The 23,219-nt window shown below is 39.7% G+C and overlaps 1 protein-coding gene across 10 annotated transcripts in view; it reads left to right on the top strand.

Annotated features, from left to right (window-relative positions):
* mctp1a (multiple C2 domains, transmembrane 1a) overlaps window positions 1–23,219 on the top strand; it is a 128,800-nt gene that overhangs the window by 42,180 nt on the left and 63,401 nt on the right. For 5 of the 10 annotated variants that reach the window (XM_069138978.1, XM_069138982.1, XM_069138987.1 and 2 more), the window contains exons 2-6: window positions 254–374; window positions 15,779–15,921; window positions 16,137–16,216; window positions 18,663–18,783; window positions 20,447–20,485. In XM_069138978.1, coding sequence (XP_068995079.1) covers window positions 254–374; window positions 15,779–15,921; window positions 16,137–16,216; window positions 18,663–18,783; window positions 20,447–20,485 — 504 coding nt within the window. The remainder of the gene's footprint in view (window positions 1–253; window positions 375–15,778; window positions 15,922–16,136; window positions 16,217–18,662; window positions 18,784–20,446; window positions 20,486–23,219) is intronic. The other 5 variants (XM_069138983.1, XM_069138979.1, XM_069138984.1 and 2 more) reach the window with 3 other exon arrangements.

Genomic DNA, 23,219 nt, shown 5'->3' with positions numbered 1-23,219 from the left:
TCTTTAATACTTTAATATTTAAATCCATATATAAAACATTTTAAGCAGTTACTCTTCAGAGATTTATTTTGAAATAGCAGCTAACTAATTTTGTGTTCTAATGTCTCGTTTTTTTCTCGTTTCCTCACGCAAAGGTGTCTCTCTATTATTTTCCTTCTTGCTTTCTCTGTCTGTATTCAACAGGAATTATATTGCTGGCAGATCTGGACAGCACCGGCATTACATAACCCATGTCATTTTCTTTTCTTTACAGGGCATCAACATTGTGGGGCCCAGTAATGCAGAGCCCCCACCTCAACCTCCCAGTCCAGCTATGTACCAGCTGGATATTGTCCTGAAGAAAGGGAAAAACCTTGCCATCCGAGATCGAACAGGTAGGAGATCTGCTTGTTCTTCCTGTTACCCCATTAAAGTTGAGGTTTATGTACTGAGACAGTGAACAGCTTTATCAAGCCTTTATCGGTCCCACCAATTGAAAGCTACCCTGGATTCTCTCTGCCTCATTTTTTCATTTCATTTAGCTGACGCTTTTATCCAAAGCGACTTGCAACACACCGATGGTACACCATCGGGAGCAACTTAGGGTTCAGTGTCTTGCTCAAGGACACTTAGGCATGTGGACAGGAGGAGCTGGGGATTGAACCACCAACCTTCTGATTAGTGTGCAACCCACTCTACCAACTGAGCCACAGCCTCCCATAGAAGCATTGGTTAGTGCACAGACAGTGTAACACCCAGAATTCTAGTGTGCTCTTAGTATGCTTCAAGAACTGAGCTTTTTATGCTTAAGGAATACCTTTAATTACTTTCTATATTTTTGTTACTATCAACAAATCAAAAAGACCAAAACACGGATTGATCTTGGTAACAAGTATCGGCTGTGTCTAAATCCTGATTTAGCTTAATTCTCTGTACCATTGAACAAAAAAACAAATCAAACAAAAATAAAACAGTTTCAGACGTACAGTATATTCCTACTTTTATTGATCAGATTGTGTCCGAAGCAGTTTAAACAGAACTGCATGTGTGGGCATCTGTAGTGACCTCAGCCTTCCAGGAACAACTCCCTGAAGGCCGTGAAAGTGATTCATGTGTGGAGCTGTTTCTAAATGATAAAGCGTCCATATGTTTTAGTGATGAAGAGCACGCCATTCAGTGCTGCTGTGGCTTAGTGATGTGTTTTAGTAGTTCTGTACCCTTAAGGCAGAAAATAAAAAACTAAAACAGACTTTGGACGCGTAGCCAACACTTGTTGGAAGGATCAGTTGATTGTTGGTTGGGTGTTTTCATGGGATTTGTTAAAAACAAGGAAAATCTAGAAAGTTGTCACAGTTTTTCTTTTTTCTAATCTTCCGCTGCTCTGTTCTCTTCAGGGTTTCCCCCAGTTTCAATCACACCTCTTTTTGTCAATGCAATTTGTCTCCCGGCACATTTTGTTTTTCTCTTTCCACCTCCACTCTTCTGTCTTACATTTCACTGCCACTCTTCTCTCCCATTTGTCTCTCACCATGTTGAGTTTTATTAGATCACACATCTCAGCTTTGCATCTCAATCCATTTTCCATGAGTGAAGTCAGATGAAATTACTTCGGCGCATTCACTGTGCATCTGGGCATGAAAAACATTCATCTTTGGCTTAAGCTAGAACATTGTCACATTTGCCATGCCCTGGTTTCTTTTTGTCCAATTCAACTAAATCACACTGTAAGTCACCTACCTCGACTACCCAGCGTGATAGGCAGGTCTGATCAACACCTTTAGTGTAAGTAGATACTCTTGTACAGGTTTCTACATTCTCTGATAATTGCATTTTGTAATTTTAGGGACTCAAACCTCTACAGGAGGCTTATTGGCACTTCATAATTGGTTGAAAGAAGTCAGTGGAGCAGATGTGGGAATGCTTATGTAAATGTTATTTTTCTGCTTCTGGGGAATTGGAGTCTGTGCGTAATTTGAAGTGCAGGACAGATAACCTTCTGCCTGCTGTCCGAACTCAGCCCTTTATACCGTGTTGACAGGCAATTGTGCCTTTCATAGTCGGGAAGGCCAGCCAGCAAAAACAAGCAAAGCAAGAGATTTTCCCCATAAACTCTCACAGATAGTGGATTGCATAGTTAGATGGATGCTGAGGTCTCATTAGCGGTTGTAGTAGTCACCGTGACAACCGATCCGAATAAGCTTCCCTGCTCTCTCCTGCACATTTTCCCTGACTATCTGTCCACTCAGAGAATGAGCAGCAAGAGGCTGAGCTCACCTGTCCTGTCCTGAGCTCATCCAGACAGCTCATTAGAGAGGGAGAGACAGACGCGGGCAAATAACATAAAATATACTGAATCCAACACACTATGAGCATTCTTAATCACGACCAGTGTTCTAACACGTTGTTTTGGCTCATTGCATAGCGGGGGTTTCTTATTTTTTAATTGTACAGCAGCTAATCCTAAACCTTGACATGCAGTACTGTCAGGATATTTACATTTTGCTGCAACTGTACAGCAGGTATCTGGTAAACCGCCGAAGACAGATATAGAATTGGTGGGATTTTCCATCAACCAGTCAGTGTGGGTTTGCTTGTCAGGTGCATAGACTGGAGAAGAGCTGGATTATCAAGTAAAACTAGTTTGCCAGGAGAAGCAATTATGTTCTGTAGGTTCCAGTCTGTTAGCAAAACTTATTTTCAGAAATACCTCACAGCTGGACCTGGTAGTAAAACAAACAAATATGTAGGTTCAATTCCAATATCAGTCTGAAGTAGTCTGGGGTGCTGACATTTCCAACCAACAAGGGGAGGAGTTAGTGGAGCCTCACAAGACGTTAACAGAAGGCCGCAGGTTTCGTTGGACACTGCAGCTCTAATGCGTGCATCAAAGTGATGTATGCACTCAGGGACAAGGTTGACTAGCCAGACAAAAAGAGGGTTCAGTGGCAGGGGGGCATCCAGTTCTACATTAGTGCAGTGTCTTCCCTTATGTCCCTTCAGCGAAGTTCCAGTTGATGAAGGGTGCCTTTCTGTGCCTGAGCGAGGCAGGGAACAAGGGCAGCTAGGTCAGCTAACCTTTAAAAATGGAACAGCGCTCAGACCTTTATTGGAGGATGTTGCCTAACAAATTTCCTCTATTTTAGGAGATGAACGCATTAAACCCTGTGAATGCAAATCATGGATTTTTACAAGACTAAAAGTAGAGTATCATCAATGGCAGCAAAACATTTAGAATTAGAATTACAAGTGTGCTACATTTTTGAGACTGTTGAGAAGCACACCTAATTTTTCTAGTTATTAATTTGGGTTGACATTTCTTTATCTATTTCAAATTAGGATAATAAAAAAAGCCCTTCCTTCTTTACTAAAATGTGTGCAGTTATACTGTAATTTAAATTAAAGCCAACTAAAGCACAAGATTCAATAACTACAACTAACCTTTGAACATCATTTTGCGTTTGTACCCGGAGTTCTTTTCAATATTGCAACATCACCTAGCAACCTGTCCAATCTCCCATCATGGTGAATCGTAGGATAGACTTAATTCTGGAGACAAGTATTGTATCCTCTTGCTGGAAAGGAGGATATTATTGCCTTTGCTTTTTAAAAGTTAGAATAGAATTTGTGTCTTTGACAGTGCTTTGGCTTTGTCTTGCAGTCATTGTGCCATAAAACGCAAGCAGAAACACTCACACCGTATGTAGTTGTTGTCCCCGGTGACAGGATGCAGTAAGAATTACCTGAAGAGATTTCATCTGATCGGGTTGAACATTATTGCATATTTTGCCTACAAATTAAACTACATATGAAATATAAGCCTCTATGGCCACTGAAATGCCTCCGCTCCAGTTGAGAGCAGTCATGTTCCTCATAAAAAGCATTTTGAGCGACTTCGGCATTTCTCCTGAGCTTGCATGTGCCGTCAATTTATGTTTGTGTGGGTTCACAGCTAACGACAGAGGCTTTACATTGACTTTCAGCCACTGACTTAGTACTGGCATTGACAAGACATACTAGAAGAGCCCAGCTTATATTGAATATGATTTCTTACTCTGTCACATTTGTCAAGTTTCTTCCTTGACACTTAACCCTAATCTTTTTCATTTAAAATTAAAAGTATTCGTACGGGTTAGTGACTGTGGCTGGAATTCTGCCACCTCTTCAACCCTTGTCTCAGTATGATGCTCAGAGGTTGGTGGTTACGTAGCTGAGACACAACAGTGCAAAGACCTCCAAGGGAGGATTTCTCTCAGACAGTGCAAGGCTGTCTGACAAGGAAAAATCACTTGTCTGGTGTTAACAAGCAAGAGGCATTTGTACAATTCATTACTTGGCAAACATTCTTTCTTCAGCGTCCACAGAATACAACCATTTCATAATTTCTTTCCAGGAGAAACAGCCAACAATGTGGCATGTTTTAATGATATGACTGGTCAACAAATAATATGCTTATATACATTAATCTACATGTGGTTTAATTAAGAAGACTTAAAGTAGACAATTGTTTGAGTAGCTAATTTTCCTTTTCATGTTTATTGCTTCAAATGCCCAGTGACCTTACTCTGAGTTTTACCTTTGACCTATATCGGCAAGATCCTGTTGTGTCCCGAGAGCCCTAACCTTGTCTTTGCTGTCATATATGCTGAGCTCTGCAGCTTTGTGGTGACCTCAGATGAAAACACATTGCTCTCCCTCTACCTCTAGTTCCCTGTGGGTGAAGCACCACAAGGTGAAGCTTGTCAGTAGTCTAAAACCTGACACAATTTCCCCCCTTTCCATCATGCAGTACCTTTTGAGTGTGTGTGTGTGTGTGTGTGTGTGTGTGTGTGTGTGTGTGTGTGTGTGTGTGTGTGTGTATATGACAGAGGATGTAGGGGATGCATGTTCCTGAATATTTCATGTATTTTTGCCATGTTGTGACTTTTGTCTTTTCCCTTTTGAAAAAACAATTCAATCTCAAAGTATTGGATGTTGTGGTTACCCACCAGCAAAAAAACACAGTGACATTTTTTTTCTAGCTTAACAACAACAACAACAACAACAACAACAAAATAATACTGGTAATAGTGGAGTTGACTCTTAGTGATGTAATTAGGTGTTTATATAATCTTTGGCCCTTTAGATTGGCAAAGATGCATTTGTCATCTTTGTGCATCGATTATAGGGATGGGCATTTCAAGCAAAAATACTATCTGGAAACTATAGGACTATTATTCAAAAAACCCAGACTCCACTGTCACCACACGCACGCACGCACGCACACACACACACACACACACACACACACACACACACACACACACACACACACAGAAAAGAGAACAAGAGACTCTTTCGCGCCATGAACTTGGACTCAACCAATGCCATCAAACTTGGAAAACTCTCTCCTTTGACAGAGCCGATGGGAAGCATGTCTTTGCATCATCTTTGAGAGGAAGGCTTTCGTTTTCGTCTAACACCGAACTTACTTCTTCTGGTGGCAAAGTTAGTTATTAATTATTGATCTGTGAATGGACTGTTTGCTCTGTGCTTTTGTGCTTTTTGTCTGAAAGCTGTGCATATTTGTGATATACTTATGATATGCTAGTTTTACCTGGCAGAGTTTGCTATTTTAAAACCACGACCTATCCCTAGTGTAGTCATGCTTTATCACGATATAATGATGTTTGTAATGCATTGTGTTTTAAAGTGCCTCTACAGTGTGAAAGATTCCTCTCAGCTCTGACTTATGCATATTTCTACTACCAGAGCTATTCCTGCTACTCTAATCTCTTTGCTTTGCACTCACTGAAGGATCATTATCCAAATAAGTTGTCATACATAGATTTTATTGTCAGTGTAATTTAGTTTTATTTGAAGGCTGAGTATTGAATTGTTGCTACTGGAAAGTTGTTTTTAATAGAAAAGGGTTCCTATCATCAATCTGCAGCTACTCGCATAAAGAAATTGTTGTGTCTTTGAGACACAGTACAGATCATCTATATTTTTCTAACTCTAAGTGCAATTTTGGGAACTGAAAATGTCAGCTTGATGACCACCGCAACACCGATGAATTTCAACCCAGTCCAACCTAATATTTTATCAGACGGTCATTTTTCTATTGAAATATGTAGATGTCCGGTGCTTACTGTCTCTCTGCAGGGCAAGCGTCACTTTGTCCTACTTTACATGATGGCTGTTATTAACCAGCGCTTACTCTCATTTTGTGATGATTTTCTCTGTGCTTGCATACATCTTTTTTTGTCCTCTATTTTTCATGTTTTCCATCCAGTCATCCCTGTGTTTCATGTTGAGCCACAAAAATGCTATACATTTTCAAATTTGGTATTCATGCAGGTATACAAGTATGGGGTATGTGATCGGTTGTTAGATTTTGGATTCTTACATCTGTTGCAAATCAGCAATGAAATCAAACAGATGACAGACCGACTAACACTTGGTGTACAGAGTAGCGTAAATAGGCCATCCCACCTGCAGCCCATTGAGATGTGTACACGCACTAAAGATACAATATTCCAAAAACTGATGAGCAAAATTAATATGTAATACTATGAAGGTATTTTTTTGGTCTTTATTATGCAAGGACAAAAAAATGTTTTGGAAGGGAATTTGTCACACTGCAATCAAAAATCAAGTTTGTAAGTAAAAATATATAAGCTGAGAATATAATTATTTGCAGTGCAAATAAATTTGCTTTGACAGTTTTGTTAATTGTGGTCACGTAAATAAAACCTTGACTTTTAAATCAAAAACCTCCAAGTTGAGTTGGATGTAGTGGGCGGGACATACACGGAAGACGGGCGTTTCTATTGGTGGATTGGCTGCCTCCGACAGCAGAGGACTTTGTATTGACCTACATCAGAGGTCTGCTTAAGTTATATCACTCTTTCCTAGTGAAATCCTTTAAAAGTGACAACTCAGCTTTCACTTTGGTTATATTTCGCATTGTCAGTGCCGGCGGCATGCCGATCCCGTCTCCTGAAAGCAAAGGTTCTGATTTACCAAAACTAACAAAACTGTACGAGCAAATTTGTTTGCAATGCAAATAATTATATTCTCAACTTATCTATTTTTTTCTTACAAACTTGTTTTTATATTGCAGTGAGAGAAATTTGCTTTCAAAACTGTTGTTTTTGTTTGCATAATAAAACCCCAAAATACATTCATGTAATACAATCTATTCATTGTTAAAGTAGGCATAAATGTAATTTGGCTATAAACTAGTGCGACCAGTAATTTGTCATAGCAGCGAGAGCCTGATTACAACTATAATTCCATCCTGCTGAGACTAAGTAATGACTAGCTAATAGTCTGTTATTTGCATATGGTGATACATTTTGTGTTCATTATAAAGTACATGTGTGCTATGTGTGTATCTGTCTGCTCCTGTGCATGCACATTAGTGGGAAGGTTTGCAGTGATTAGTTCCCGGTCCTCAGAATAGAGTGAGTTTCTTAAGATGTAGAGACGTTGGAAGAGCTTGACACCGCCGTCGGCATGTTTTGTTTTTGTTTTATTTCAAGTCCCCTTCATTACTTTCTCACCTCCCATGCTATTCTCCAACATGCTGTGCGTGCTTTGCTTTATTTTGGTCTGTACTCATTCAGCTCAGATGCATGAAGCAGGATATCATACTGTTATGCTATGTCACACTTTAATAGCAGCAGGATCATTTTGCACATTAGTGAAGGTTCATTCGGGGAAAATGTCAAAGACAGAAGCGCAACCCTGCTCAGCATAAAGCTAAATGGTCTGTACTTGTATAGCGCTTTATCACCTTTCGGTCTCAAAGCGCTTTAACATGTTTTTTCCATCCACCCATTCACACACTAATGAGACAGATCACCATGCAAGGTGCTGCCATCAGGAGCACATTCACACACCGATGGTTCACCATCGGGAGCAACTTAGGGTTCAGTTGCATGCAGAGGCATGCAGTGTGTTGTAATCACAGTGAGGCAGGTTCTCAACTCATGTCACTATAACACCATGAAATGCCTTGTCTTTGCAGCCTTGCCCAATGCATCCTCTTTTGCAGATTGCATTCTGGGTAATGGGAAACCCCAGTGCTGCAACCATCCGTCAGTTGTCCTGACAGTACATGTTGACCAGGAACTCACACACACTCATGTGCAGCATTGCAGCGTCCACAGTCAAACTGTGAACCTGTTCCAGGCTTGCAGCTCGAGCATGACTGAAGGTTTTATGGGCAAGCTTCAGTGAGCCTCCACCATGATGTGGTTCTTAATAACAGTTTTTGACAGGCAATGTGTTGGCCAACTCTGAAAAAGGTCCTTCTACACTGTATATCAGTGATGCTGTATGAACAGGTTAACACTGAGGTCAATATGAGGCTGTGCTTCTTTTTTTTTTTGTCTTAGTGAAATATGGTCCTTTCCTTTAAATGATCGTTGGCGACTTTTAGGGCAAGGGCAATTACTGTCTGCAGGATTATAAGCAAGTGTCTTTCAAAACAAGAAATTGGAATTACATAATTTCCAAAGCTAAAGGCTTAGTACTCAGTTGACTAGAATTTATATTTTTAACCTCAAAAATGTATTTTTTTCAGGGCAGGCTTCATGCTGCAGGGAAAGCACAGGTGCAGCTAAGAACATCATAACAATGATATTTAATAGAGTTATAGTAATGTTATTAATTACGCCTGTGTGTTACCTACAAAAATTCTTTGCAGTGAAAAGAATGCTGTTTTTTTTTTTAACTATTACTTCCATTGCCAAAACTGGTAGCATAAAGAGTAAAAGTATCAAATGTTTGATATTATCCAGTGTCTCTCCCAGCAAACCGATTTGCAAAAACCCAATTTTCCAATTTATGTGTTGCTTGCAAAGTTGTCAAGTACAGTATAAACGAATGTGTAAATGTAGTATGGCCACATGTGTTTCACTTTATTTGGGTAGCGATGTCACAGCACAGATGCAACAGACACTTGATAAATCATCTCTCATAACGCAGGCTCATTGTTCGGCGTACCTTGACCGCAGGTATAGACAAACAGCTGAGCACAAACATTATGTCAGAGCTCCACCGATCGATCTCAGGTACTTTATTTCAGGTACTAAATTTTCCCACTGTGGGATTAATGAAGTTTAATCTAATCTAATCTATCTGTAAAACAGAAAACAGATTGGTTGTGTTCAACATTTTACAAACGGAGACCCTGGTTTTGTAATGGTGACTGACAAGAGTTGTTAAGCTCTTGTGAAAGATCTGTGTCACCTGCTATAATGTATGTAAGTGTTTATTCACAGAATCTTCAGCCACATCCTATATATACTATCATTTTCAGTAGTGTAAATTAATTTAGTCATATTTGAAAAGTAAACCATTAGGGTATTTGGTATAATAAAACCCACATGATTTATTATTGATGACTTTATAATGCTATCAGCGGGTGGGTTTTAATCCATATTCATTCTGTTTTGATACTCTAAATGTCAGATATGCTATTTTTTTTACCCTGATTCAAACCATGTTTTTCCACACATTACTGAAGTAATGTTGTTTTCAAGTGTGGGTCAATGTGTGATTCCTATAAGCTGCAGCTGGTATTTTTCCACTTGTTTTCATGCCTTTGAGATTCATTTTTTGAGAATAATTGACATGTTTGCTGGTGTGTGATTTCAGTTTTTGTATTTTTATAATTATTAGTGATTACCCTAAAGGAAAAAATTAATCATGTAGGGTCTGTTTCACTGCAGTGGCCTACTATAATACAACAGTGAGATTATAACCTCTCCCTTAGAGCCTAATACTTATTTTTAGAGCATGAAATGACACTGTACTCTGTTGAAATGTAATTACCTGCTCATATATTATCAATTAATAATTCAGGACCGTTTGTCTGCCCTGTACTGACACAGAAAGTTATTGATCATGAATGCGTAATGAATAGCTACAGATTGATGATGAAACTGGGGAAGCAGAATAATTGTTTTACACATCAGTCTGAATCCATATGACAGAGAAAACCTTGAATCACCATTATCATCCTATGTCATCTTTCAGCCTCCAGTCAGTTACAAGCACCTTTCATCAGCTTATTAAAAAGCCTTAATCAAGGTCGTGTGTCAAATGCCACCTGGCTTCGTTAAGTCTGAACGTGACATTAACTTCACATTATACCATTTGACCGGCAGCACAGGTTACCGCTCCTCAGCATACATGTTCAAGAAATGTCTGCTCTCTGTCCCTGTTTCAGACAGACGGGAGTCATCATTTGTTTTGCCTGAATTTGTTATCCAACATCAGGGCCTTATGTCTGACACTGGTGTCAAATAGTTGTGTCCGTTTTAATGCCCTGTTGCCTCTGGCAACAATAAGGTATACAGATGTTTGGCCTTGTGTGCGTGAGTGCGCGCGTGCGTGCGTGTGTGTGTGTGCGTGCGTGTGTGCGTGCGTGTGTGCGTGCGTGTGTGTGTGTGTGTGTGTGTGTGTGTGTGTGTGTGTGTGTGTGTTCACTGAATTTACAAGTGACCCTGGAGCTCTATTTTTTTGCAAATTTATTCGTAAAGACAGATACAGTTTTGAGTTGGTAACAGAGTGAAGGCATAAGTACTGTAGTTGTGCTTTAATCAGTGGAATGACCACTTCAGTTTGTGAGTGTATTTGTGAGCAAGAAATGCTTCACACAGTAACTGCACAAATACACAGGCTTGATGTTTTTTCATTTGCCTTCATTACTTCTTTTCTGTAAGTGTGAGATGAATGAATACTCAGTTTTTGCTCAGAGGATTGACTGGAGGTACACTTGCATGCACTTGGACTCCCAGAGCAGCACTGGGGTTTAAATGGAAGCATTCAAATTTGATTACCTTTCCTGTATTTTCAGCCAGTCCATATGACTGTTGCAGCTCCATCTGATAGTTTTGAAGTCTTCTTAATCCTAAATCATGGATTTATGTATTATTGGGATAGATAGATGGATAGAGAAGTGGATGGATGGGGCGATTGATGGATAGGTAGGTAGGTAGATGGCTAGATAGCTGGATGGATGGATAGACGCAACTAATGAAAACAAATGTTCATCTTTAATGTAACATTAAATCCTGTACTAAATACAATACCATTTGATGATGTGATGAGGTAAAACACCATAAACAACCCCATTTATAGCGGCTGCTACTCTCTTTAATCAGGAAATGATTATCGGGTGTTAGTCTAATTTCAGCACTTTGGCATATCATGCATTAAAATACACGTTAACTGGTGTTTCAATCATAATGATGAAGCAATAAGCTGAGACACCTCCATAAGTGTGACACTAAACACTTCATCATTTTTACCACGTTGTTGTTGCAAAATCTTACTTTCTATAGTGCGAACAGGCTGCCAGGTGGTAATGTGAGAATAGATAATGTCAGACGCTACATCATTTCTGCCATGTTGTTGTTGCAAAATGTATTCTCATCGTACCGTGAGGAAAATCGGGCTTTCTGATGCATGAGCAGGCTTTTGGAGGTGAGAATTATGTCATCGTCAATGCCACACGTTTCTCTTAAATACCGACAGCATGAAATCGACTGGAAGTTAGAGTTGAGAGGCTTAATAAAGTAATTTAATTAAGAGAGATGGAGGGGAGAGAAAGAGAGGGAGAGCGAGAGAGGCCATAGGTAGGCTATAAAAGAAAAAAGCTTGTGTGAAGGAAGAAAAGACAGAGAGGAAAATAAACATGAATGTTTTTGAAGATCAGACCAAAGTAGGTAAATGAACGGCACAATTAGATGTAGTCTCCATGTCGAAGCTTCTGGAGATCAAAAGAGAAACATGTTAGAAAATAACTTGGGAGTGGGAATGGCTTTTACTGGCGCTTGTGCTTTGACTGCGTGTGTGGTGTGTATGGATGCACACTGCCTCCCATTGGTAACAGCTGGTGTTCTGAATAGGATATATATGTCTGCACTTTAATACGATTATGCATAGTGCTCTTCTTTTATTGCCTTTTGTAATGTGTGAATTCACTGGTGAACCTGTGTGCGTTTGCAGGTTTTGGTCCAACCATTATGGGCTGGAGAAACTCGTATATCATCATTTTGCTCTGTTTATTAATGTAACAGGAAATCCTTAAATTCATTATCAACATTTGTTAGTGTGGTTTGTCCTACTTTATCTGCTATTTGTATGCTAATTTGTTTCATTATTTCCTAATGTTGAAACTTCTACTGAGCGATCTCTACTCTTGCATGAATGTGTCTTGGATTTGCAAGGTGTGATCTTTTTTGGCTGTTCATGTTGTACTTATCCAGTGATTATCAAACATATACGTGCACATACTTTAACTATCTGTACGAGGTCCCAAGAGTCGCGATAGCAAAAGAATTGTCCCGTGGCTTTAGGTATACATAAGAAACAGTGCCTCAATGAAAGTATGAGAGGAAGTGAGAAGGACAAACGCTTAGTAACTAATCATTGTCTTTTAAAAGTGCCCCCAAAATCTTGTAAATGCCCTGACCTTTCAGACAGCGAAGGCAAAAGTTCCCCCCCAAATATTGATCACTGATGCCCATCAACAGAAGAAAGACAGGAAATGAGTTCCCTGTGGCTAAACTTCAATACCACAGCACCTACTGGCCAGTGTCAGATGTTCAGTGTGTGACACGTCTTCTTCCGGTTGTCTCCCCTGACCCAGCACTTCAGTTTCATGGCCTTCTGCCTGCAAGGTAGACAAACGTTCAGCATGCACCAATCCATTAAACCTACTGTCTTGAAGCCCGTCTGTTTTTAGGCATTCACGTCAACCACTGTCATTCGTCTAGAGCTCATTGATCCAAAAATGCCTATCGCGAATTGACCTGTCCGCCAAGCAGCCCTGATGTGAGACATACAATCACTTCTTTCTTTACGGACTTTCCCCAAGTGTGCAAAGTCTTTCAAAATATCAGATATATCATATTTAGTGCTTCATTTCCAAGAAGGCACCTCGCTGACCACTCTGTGCTCTACCCACACTCACTCATATTCAGCCATCACCCACCTACAGCACCAACCTTTTTCATTACATGCTTTTCAGCCCTTTGTGTGTTTATGGGCCCATAAAACTGGCACTGTGGGATGCAGAGACTGAGGCAGTGATGTGTGTCTGGGGAATATACAGGGACACAGAAAGAGAAGCGAGAGTTGCTGCACTGTTAGAGATTAGTGGCTTTTGCCTCACTTGTAGTTCTGGAGCATTTCTCTTTATCCTCTTTCATTAATGAGCAAATAGATCCATTCCTATTTATTTCATTCTTGTATCTACAGAATTCTTAGTTCTTAGTTTGCCCGATGTTTTTTTTCTAAAAAAAAATTCTGACCCTGTCATTTGTGTCCCCTTGCTGCAGCTGCTCTGCAGTGATATGTTAAGGGCAACGGTGTTCAAAAGGATGTGTGTGTTTGTGAGTGTACCACTGCTAGTGAGCACGAGGGCATCTTGAGATTTTTTTAAAAGGTGAAGAAATGGACATCTTTTCCCAGCAGGCCGGTCTAAGTGCACATTTTGCTGCTCTCACATCAAAGCTTGCTGGCAGCTGAACATTACATCAGCAGTTTTTACTCTGGCAAAGCAGATTTTATGCTTTTGTTTTTAATGTGGTTAATTATACTTAAGTGATACCGATAATAAAAACATTTTAAGTGTCCTACATTTTAATACTACATGGAATATAGTCTTCTATAATAGATAAACCATATCTTTTTCCTCACATTTCTTATAATCACAAAATAACTCATATCAGTCTTGCTGTTACTATTTTTTTATTGCCTCTAATAAGCATCAGGGAAGTCGTTATGTGGGAGTCAGATACTTGCTAATGATAGGGCAAGCCTATCCTGAACTGAGGAGACGAGTGCAAACACGGAGAGCGCAGGCTTTTATCATCGAGTATCTGTGCTGTCAGTCCGCCCTCTGGGCTGCCTAAGACAAATCAGAACACAATACAATAGCTAAACACCATGTTTGAGGGATATCATTGCTTGTGATCTTCACTGCTTGTCAACATAATGCTTATGGTAACATACAGTACACTTTAGTCTATATAGTTCCTTAGATACGGGCAGGAAGGGTTGATCACGGGCACGACATGCACAATGTGTGTATCAACGAGAATTGTTTGATAAGACAATTCCCTTCCCTCCCTCGCTGTTTGCTTGGTAATCACTTTGGTCACAGTGGATGATTCAAGGCACGTTCAGTACGAACAAACTGCCACACCAGGATAGAGTTTCACTGGAAGCTGCTGCACCTTGTCCATACAGTTATTCAAGTCAATCTTATTTAAATTTATATCGACCAATATGACAAATTTGCCTCAAGGGGCTTTACAATCTCTACAGCATATGGCACCCTCTACCATTAGAGCCTCATTTCAGATAAGGAAAAACCCTCTTCTCAACAGGGGAAAATGAAAACTAAAGGAAGAGCGATAGATGAGGGATCCCTCTTCTAGGCAGTAGACATGCAACAGATGCTGTGTGTACAGAATAGACTAACAGTAACTTCACAGGATGGACATCCAGGAGAGGGAGACACAAGAGGAGCGGCTTTATCTCCTAAAGAATAAAGATCCATATCTATTAGTTACAGTCGATGTTTAAACACTAGAAAAGAGGTTATCGAGATGAAATGACGGGTAACTGGTGTTGCTGGATTCCAAAGATGGACGAAAAGTGACAGAGTTGAAGCATAAAGTTAGAACTGTAGTTTTTAAAAAGGAGAAAAACCCAAGTGTCAAGTAAAAGACAAGCTCCCCTGTGTAGTTTATATGTGTAATATATGTATGTGCAGTAAATATTTAAGTCATTCAGGGCCCTTTGGCTTCTTTATGTTATCTGAATCTGGATGTGAACAGACTGCCAAACCAGTAAATCAGATTATCTCCTGCACAAACAGCTCTGAATGCAAAGACTACTCAACAGTTCCCATTCTTACTATTTTTACTCAGATGTAGTAACTTAAACTTGTGTGTTTGATGGAAGAAAATTCCCTTGTGATACACATTTAAAAGTATCTGCTGAGCTATTTGTTGTTGATATTATATTTAATTTGATTTATTCACTTCTTGATACTTCATATTTCCTAAATTGACCCTTTACTTTGCTTTTGCTGTTGGTTTCTGTCCTGTTTCTACCTTAGTTCTTCTCTGTCTGTCAAAGCAGCTGCCTTTAATCTGTTATGTATTTGGATCTTTTGGAATAAGATGTTAAAATTAGGCAGAAATGGAATCGGCAGGATCATCAATCTCATTCAGCAGGGCAAGAAAATTGGGTTTTGGAATTATGTATCTTTTATTTCTTTGTCATCATGACTAATGGTAAATGCATAGAGAAAATAAATTGTAGATTAAATCTGTTTATGTATCTCACTAAGTACATTGTATCTATTATAAACACAAGTGTTTATTTGGGTGTTTCCATTTATACGGTACATAAAAATACACTCAGTCTGTGCCTTTGAGAGCACAAATATAAATCAATGCTGCCACCTAGAGGTTAAATAGAGGCACTGTGTAGGAGATCATTAATTCCTGGAAATGATCATATGACTTTAACAGAACGTGAGTCACATGGCATGCCTGCTACTCCCCTCAGGTCTTCAAGGTATAGTACAAAACTGTCTTTAAATCTCTGTGGTTGACTGGTGATTTGAGAGGAAAAGAAAGTAAAGAAGGTGACCTGCTCGCGCTTTTAATTTGACTCCGACGCCTTTCCTGTTGGTAGTTAGATAGGAAGCATATGCCATAATTTTGTTGATACTCTACTTAATTCTATTTAACAGAGTGTCTGTGTTTGCTCTCTTTCTCTTTAGGGACCAGTGACCCATATGTGAAGTTTAAGATTGCAGGGAAGGAGGTGTTCAGGAGCAAAACCATCCATAAGAACCTTAACCCAGTGTGGGATGAGCGAGTAAGCCTTCTGCTGGAGACCCTGAGGGACCCACTATATGTCAAGGTACAGCAGAAGTGTTTGGAGCTTCAAATTACATCCTGCACTAATCTAAAGTGCTGTTTTATTTTGAATTAACTTTACACAAGTCTCAATGGATATGAACTCTCTGTGCATGCTTCCTTTCACAGTTACAGTTAGGACAAGTCAATGTAAAAAATAATACCGGACAACACAAGCAATGTGATGTTGACAGTTGCTGTATATTGTCTCTTTTGAAGGTCTTTGACTATGACTTTGGACTTCAGGATGATTTCATGGGATCAGCGTATCTCCATCTGGAGTCACTGGAACATCAAAGGTCTCTTTTGACTTCTATTTTGTTTAATAGCTTCTTTGTTTTCTTTCCACTGACACCTTGCAGATCATCTATTAATTAAACTGGCTCATGCACTCTTTGTCTTGACTGATTGTATTTGAAGTACTGGCTTGGTCGCTACATTTCCCTAATAATGGGCATAATCAGAGAAGTTTCTCATAATCAGAAAAGGTAAAGAGTTACAAAGTCCACTCTCAGAAGACTAATTTCCTTGAAACACACCTGTCCCCCAGCATCTCTCTTTGGTTTTGATGTATAGTCATCTTGATCAAATATGGTCTGTGGCTTCCCTCTAGTGGCAGTCTTAGATATTTCTCTTCTTTAACCTCATGAAGTGAATCAACAGTTTACAACAATTATATTGTACATACATGCATAAAGTGGAATTATATTTTCAAATGCCCTGCAAACCAATGCCAGTGATTTTAATTACCCGAGCACTAATTTATCACGTAAAGATTTGGGGAAGCAAAGACAGGTGATAATGATAATAACCTGATTTATATGGCACATTTCTGAAACCCAGTTACAAAGTGCCTAATTAAAACAGATTGTAAAAGTAGATGGGACCCAGAATGAGATAACATAATAGCTACCATCAGTTAATAAAGAGATGTATGATAAAAGTGAGTCTGAGGATGAGATTTAGATGCATGCCTGAGATCGCGAGGCAGGAAGTTCCACCATTGAGGGACCCAAACAGTAAAGGCCCGATCACCTGGTCACAGTGACAAGTTGAGATTTTGGAACCATCAGAAGGGCCCTGCTGGAGGAACTCAAGCAGCAATCAGGCTCATATGGAGTTAGCAGGTCAGATAGAGACAGGAGCAAGACCATTTAAGACTTTCAAAACAAGCAGTAAAATCTTAAAATCAGATCCAAAAGTCACATGTAACCAGGGAAGGGCAGCAAGGATTGGTGTTATGTGGTTGCTTCTCAGCAATGTTTTGCATCAACTGCAGTCTCTGGATGTTTCACCTGCAGACACCAGAATAAAGTACGCTGTAATTGTTCAAGTCTGGTAGAGATAAAAAGCATGGATAACCTTTTTTAAGCCTGCAGAGGAAAGGAATGACCTGACCTTGGTTGGCTTATTTGGGCAAAACAGGACTGCACCACTTTTGTCACTTTTAAGTAGGACAATCCTGGATGAAAAATAACACCAAGCTAGCAGGCCTCATTTTGGACATTATTAGATAAGGCCCCCAGACTAGGATGAAAGATTGTTATTGCTGCTTGTGCTAGGACCATCGGGCCGGGGGGGGGGGGGTTATAATTACCTCTGATTTGAGTTATTCAACTGCAGAACATTTTGGGCATCCACTTATGTCAGCATGGCAGGACATAATACAGGATACATCCGCGGTGCCAGGCGTTATCGAACAAAGACTATGTTAAGTCTGTGCATGAATTAAGAGGGGACCTCGACCAGATCCCAGGGGCATCCCACAGAATGTAGGAGCACATCTCCAAGCATTACAGAAAAGGATAGGAGAACAGTTCATGTTGGCTAAAATATCTTTGCCAACTGTCTGAATTACAGCTTTTGAAAGCCAAGTAAGAGTGCAGGTTAAAGGGCAGGTGGAGGATTTTGAAAGTGCAACAGTGTTTTCCAGGATTGACAGAAAGATTTCCCTGAAGTGGCCTCATGCTGAAGGAAGGCAGAAGTCAACATCAAGCTCCCTGATTTCAGTACTAAACATGTAGCTGAATCTTCACTATTTTATTATAAAAGTAATTTAGAAAGTTTGCATTAGATTCAACCGACTGACGAGGCAGTAGATTTTTTTTTACAGCAAACATTAGGACTTGGTATAACTGGCAAAGCACAGGTGTTATAAATAACATTAATGATGACTGCAGTGTATTCAAATGTCCCAGTAGGCAATGAGTGGGACAGTTAGCCAGCATGCGCAGCAGACCGTTTTCACAGGGGGCATTTTGGCATGTCATAGCAGGAGATTCTGGCACAGGTGGAACTGATAACATTACAAAATTGTGCATTCTATTTAGGTGAGCCAGTTCCAGGAACTTGGTATTTTAGATGCTGGCTCAATGTTGTAGCAAACCGATGGACACTTGATGGAACTGAGCCATTGTTAATGAAATTGCTTGGATCACTGCTTTTCCTTGGACGACAAGTCAAAATATGGTCTTAATTAAAGTTTTGCTTTTCCTGTGACATTAGAAAATATTTTTCATTTAAAAATTCCTATTATGTGATAGCGTAAGTGGTACCAAAGTAAAAACACCTGTGTGGATGTCACATAGCTGTGTAGAGGCCTTCACTGAATGTGTGTTTTTCAATTAAAATTCAGCATTGATATGTGGAATCCTTGTACTGTGTGCATATGAATGTGCACTAATTATGTAATCACACTACACTACAGATTCCCGTATAACCTTGGCTTACTATGCATCCCTGTAGGGCACAGGAGGTGACGCTGGACTTGAAGGACCCGCAGTACCCTGAACATAACCTGGGCAGCCTGGAACTAGCTGTCACTATGTCACCGAAGGAGGGAGACGTGAGAGATGCTGTAAGAAATGTAACTATGAACCATCTGTCAGATTATTCATTCATCTCTCTCTTTTCCTGTGCACATTACATATCTTCCTTACTCCAGGGAATCATTTCTCCATACCTTATTTGCCCGGATATGAATCACCTTCCATGTTATGCACCAAAATAAGGAATTGTTTGTCTATTATACTGTTGTCAAACATAGACGAATTTTGAAGACTTCAGTTAAGCATCACTGCATTTCAGTAATAAACCAAACAAATCAATAAAACAGGTTTAAATAATTCTTATGATACAGATAAAGGTCAGCAACAATGTTATTAGTCGGTAAGCTGTGTCTTCATACATCAGAAGCCGAGGCAAGCTGAACTGGGATGTGCTGGCTTCATTCAGCCTCCATTGCTGGAGACTCTTCAACTCAGGAAATACATATGTATAAACACAAGTGCAATTAATATGTTATGTGAAAAAGTTACATGTTCAAAGAGCACTGGATCGTCTTTCCTAATTATGTTGGCTTGTGCCTCTGCGGACATGCTCGATGTTTCAGAGTTGCATTTATTTCTGTTCAATTATTTGTTTGGTTAATTGGACCCCTGCATGCTTGATTCGGAACACGGCAGAGTCATGGGGGAAATATTGTATTCCTTTTGATCTGATGTCTTAATTCTGCTGCTTATTTAGTACTGTAGTTCAGAGAGTCCACAATTGACAGAACAAATAAACTCTATTTAGGTTAAGCATCATTTTGGATTCCTCCAACTGTGAAGAAAATGAGAACAAGGTTATTCTAGTACATCCTCTCTGTTGCCATCTACTGGTATGGAAGGGTAAGATAACATATAGAACTTGAACATTCTTTTGAAAGAAGTCCTGCATTAAACTGCCGATTTTAGTAGTCATGCAGCATTGATAATGTTGATGATCATCAACATTTGTTTTCAAATTTGTTTGTTTTCAAATTCAAGAGTCTTGGGATGACACGAGGGGATTGCTTGAATGTCTTTTTGCACTTGTAAACAGTCCTCTCACGTAATGATTAGGATTCTATTTAAAACTTTTTATTATTAATGCTTCCATTTCCGTCACAGAGATAAGCCATGTTTTTGGGACATGCGGCATGGCCATCAACTAAATGCACTGTCTTCATAAGAACCTTCCTTATTCTTATGTTCTACCAGTACAACATTTATTTTCTGCTGTGTACAGTTTAACTGATTTTTAAGGCAACTTTCCATTTTGGAAACAAATAAACATGTAAAAACCAAGTAAACCAAAGAGCTAAGCAGCTCTGAGCTGACGTTGTTCAGGTCTTGCAATGTAAATAGGCAGGCAAAAGTATCAGGTATAAAATAAATGGTTATACTATATAAAAAGGTACAGACTGTAGCTACTATATGCAGTATATATACATGTTTATCTCTGTGTATTTCTGTGTGTCCATGCATGTCTGCATACATAAACACTTCATAACATCATATGACAAGCTTATACACTCCCTGCTTACTTAACTTGCATGCTGGTAACTGTCCCACTTTCATTATCTATCTCCCCCCCACACTCCCACCCCGCACCAGGCCAGGGCTAACATTTGAACTTCATGCACTCCATGGCCTTTAACCTCTGACCCTTCAGCTTTAAGGGGAGACAGTGGGGGGCGCTCTGTAACCGCTTTGTCTCATTTACAGACCATGCTTTTGAGAAGGAACTGGAAACGATCTAGTAAGGTAAACTAAAAACAGCATGTAACTCCCCAAACTTCTGACTGTACTCTAACCCCACTACCGACCACACTGCACCTCACCTGTCCTTCTTCACTGGTGTCCTGGTACATGGATGGAGTCTCCCTGGCCCTCTCGCTTCCTCCCTCCTGTTCCTCCTTCCACAGTGGTATTAGCAGTTTTATTTTATTTTTCAGTTCTCATCGTCACCAGCTTATTTTCCACAAGCTGCAATATACTACCTGCTATATTCATTACCTGAGGGGATGTAAGCTCTGGAATGCAAGTGCAATTGAGCCTAAAAATGAACTCTATTGACATGTGCAGAGGCAAGTCATATGTCATACAAATACACATCAAGGGTGGGAGTAATGCATTACATTTTTTTGTGCTTTTTTTCATACATAATGTTTTAAATCATTAAACTGAGAAAATCTCTAGTAATTGTTTATATAAGAGCTATACTATTTAGCTCTTTACATCATGACACCAGAACAGCGGATAGTAACATTGGAGCCATTGACATCACTCATTAAAAAGAGTGTCTGACCACATTAGTCGCGTGGCTTCACTATAGAGTTTCATTACAGTTGAAAGACTCTACTGAACTTTGTAATCTCCAGCTGTTCAAATTATGTGTGTCTGCTCAACCTGAGCTCTAAGTATAATATATTCATGCTTCTTCCACCTTTGATCTGCACCGTGTATTGCAGCTACGTTGTGAGAAAATAAAGCAATTGATTTTTATTTAGGGGTTTTAAAGGAGTCCTGTGCTGCAAATCGGCTGTGAAATATGAAAGTTTGTTTGACTCTGTTCGTTTGACTCTGTTGACTGATTATAGGACACTGTTGGACCCCTTTACATCAAGTAGAAGTCTTTGGTTTTCACATGGTTTTGAGTTCCCATTTTGCCATACATAAGAGACTGCTATCTTTGGATTTCATGTTTTGTGACTCTTGTTGGCTGTCAGGTTGAACAGAATGCATGCTGGTCCAGGCTCTGCTTCCTCTTACTGGCTCATGCATGAAGCATTCACCTTGTTTTCAGCCAAATATTAGTATCAGGGACAATTTTGTGCTCAAAATTGGGCTTAAATGCATCTTTGTTTGCTCATGTTTCACTTCTATTAATGTCTCCTGCCACTGAGAAGGAAACGGGGCTGTATCTGGAAACTCTATTTTACTTTTACTGGATGTCCTGAATTTTACCGAGAGGAACTGGATGTTTGCTTAACTAACAGTAAAAAGTTTGATCCACCAAGAGACATATACATTTGAAGTGTGCCTGGTTGGAGTTGGGCAGACGTCCTGCTGTATCGTGCTTCCCCAAACCAAGCCTTTGAAGCCTCCAAACTGGGCCACCTCGCCTGTGACTCGGGAATTAACTCAAACACTATCTAACTAGTTACTGTGCTACCCCACCCAAAAAAGGCGCTGCTCCTGAGTGTCTCCCTGCCTCTGTGCTCGACTGCATACAATACATGGTTATTTTTAGACTAGCACTTCTTTTTAATGAAGCATATATGAGTATTGAACCGACTGTAGAAGATGCAAACTTTCAAGAAGTAGTTTGAGATAATAATTAGCAGCCAGAGGCATATTAAATCCAGGTCTCTCTAACTTCACCACTGGGCCAAATGCTTATTTTGGCACTTCAAATGTTTTTCTTTTTCCAAAGGGCAGACAAAAATTGAACCATCTGCAAGGCAGTATTAGTTCTTACATGAATGTTAGTGTCTGTGATCAGACTTTCAACCTCTGAACATCTTTGTGCATGATCTCTATCCTGCTGTGCTCTGGCAGAGGCATATGGATTCCCAATCCAAATAGCCCATGGTTTTCTGTAACAAGAAATATGTAGCAACAAAAACAAGGAAAAAGGGATTGTGCTCTAGTAGGACATAACAGCGACCTCTTGTCATTTGCATATAGTGTGTTAGCAGCGAGTGAACACAAGAAATGAAAGATGTGGGAGTTGCTGTATGGGAGGTTGGCTTTATTGCAGGGAGCTATTCGCATTGTTTAATGTCTGGAGAATGGAAATTAAGAGGCTTCGTCTCCAGATCAAAGGCCTGCGCTTGCAAGGCAGGGTTTGTTCAGAGTTTAATGAAATTCACCCGCAAAACAAAAGCTATGCTAATAAATTCTCCTTAACGAGGAAGGAGGAGAGAGAAAAGGCAGAGAGAGAGAGAGGGAGGATGTGTATTTGTTTGACAAATAAATACCCTGCTCTTTGTTTTAGTGAAGGATACTGACATGATTCAAAGAGAGGTTAAATAGGCCTGTAAGTGCTGAGAAAACTGTTGAAGAAAAAAAACAGGCTGAAAATGTGGAGCGTGATCAATCTGAATTTGCAGAGCTGTCAACTTACAGTATAGCCAGATGGAATAACAAATGTACAGGGGTACACTATAACAGCATCTCAGTGGTTGCCCATTTTGGAGAAGACAGCTTACAAATCACTTCTATTTTATTTTATTTTTCTAATGATATAGAATTTATATATGCATAAGATATGCACTGAGGTGGAGACTAAAGCTATTTTATCCACACTCGATTCTCAGTAAACAGGAGAAGGTTACGGTACACATTCTGCAATTTTACACAAATGTGGAGAAAATGTTACGATGATCAGTCGTGGGGCTTCTTAGCATTCCCACGAAATTGTTCAGGATCTTAGATTTGTGCTGGTTGAATGAGTCTGTTTTGTATTTCATAGTGATGTTCTGGCATGTCAGGT

The sequence above is a fragment of the Embiotoca jacksoni genome, unplaced genomic scaffold (assembly GCF_022577435.1).
Source record: "Embiotoca jacksoni isolate LCO1_2020_lvr unplaced genomic scaffold, fEmbJac1.0.p SCAF_8, whole genome shotgun sequence".
NCBI lineage: Eukaryota > Metazoa > Chordata > Actinopteri > Embiotocidae > Embiotoca > Embiotoca jacksoni.
This window is presented reverse-complemented; position numbering and strand designations above follow the sequence as displayed.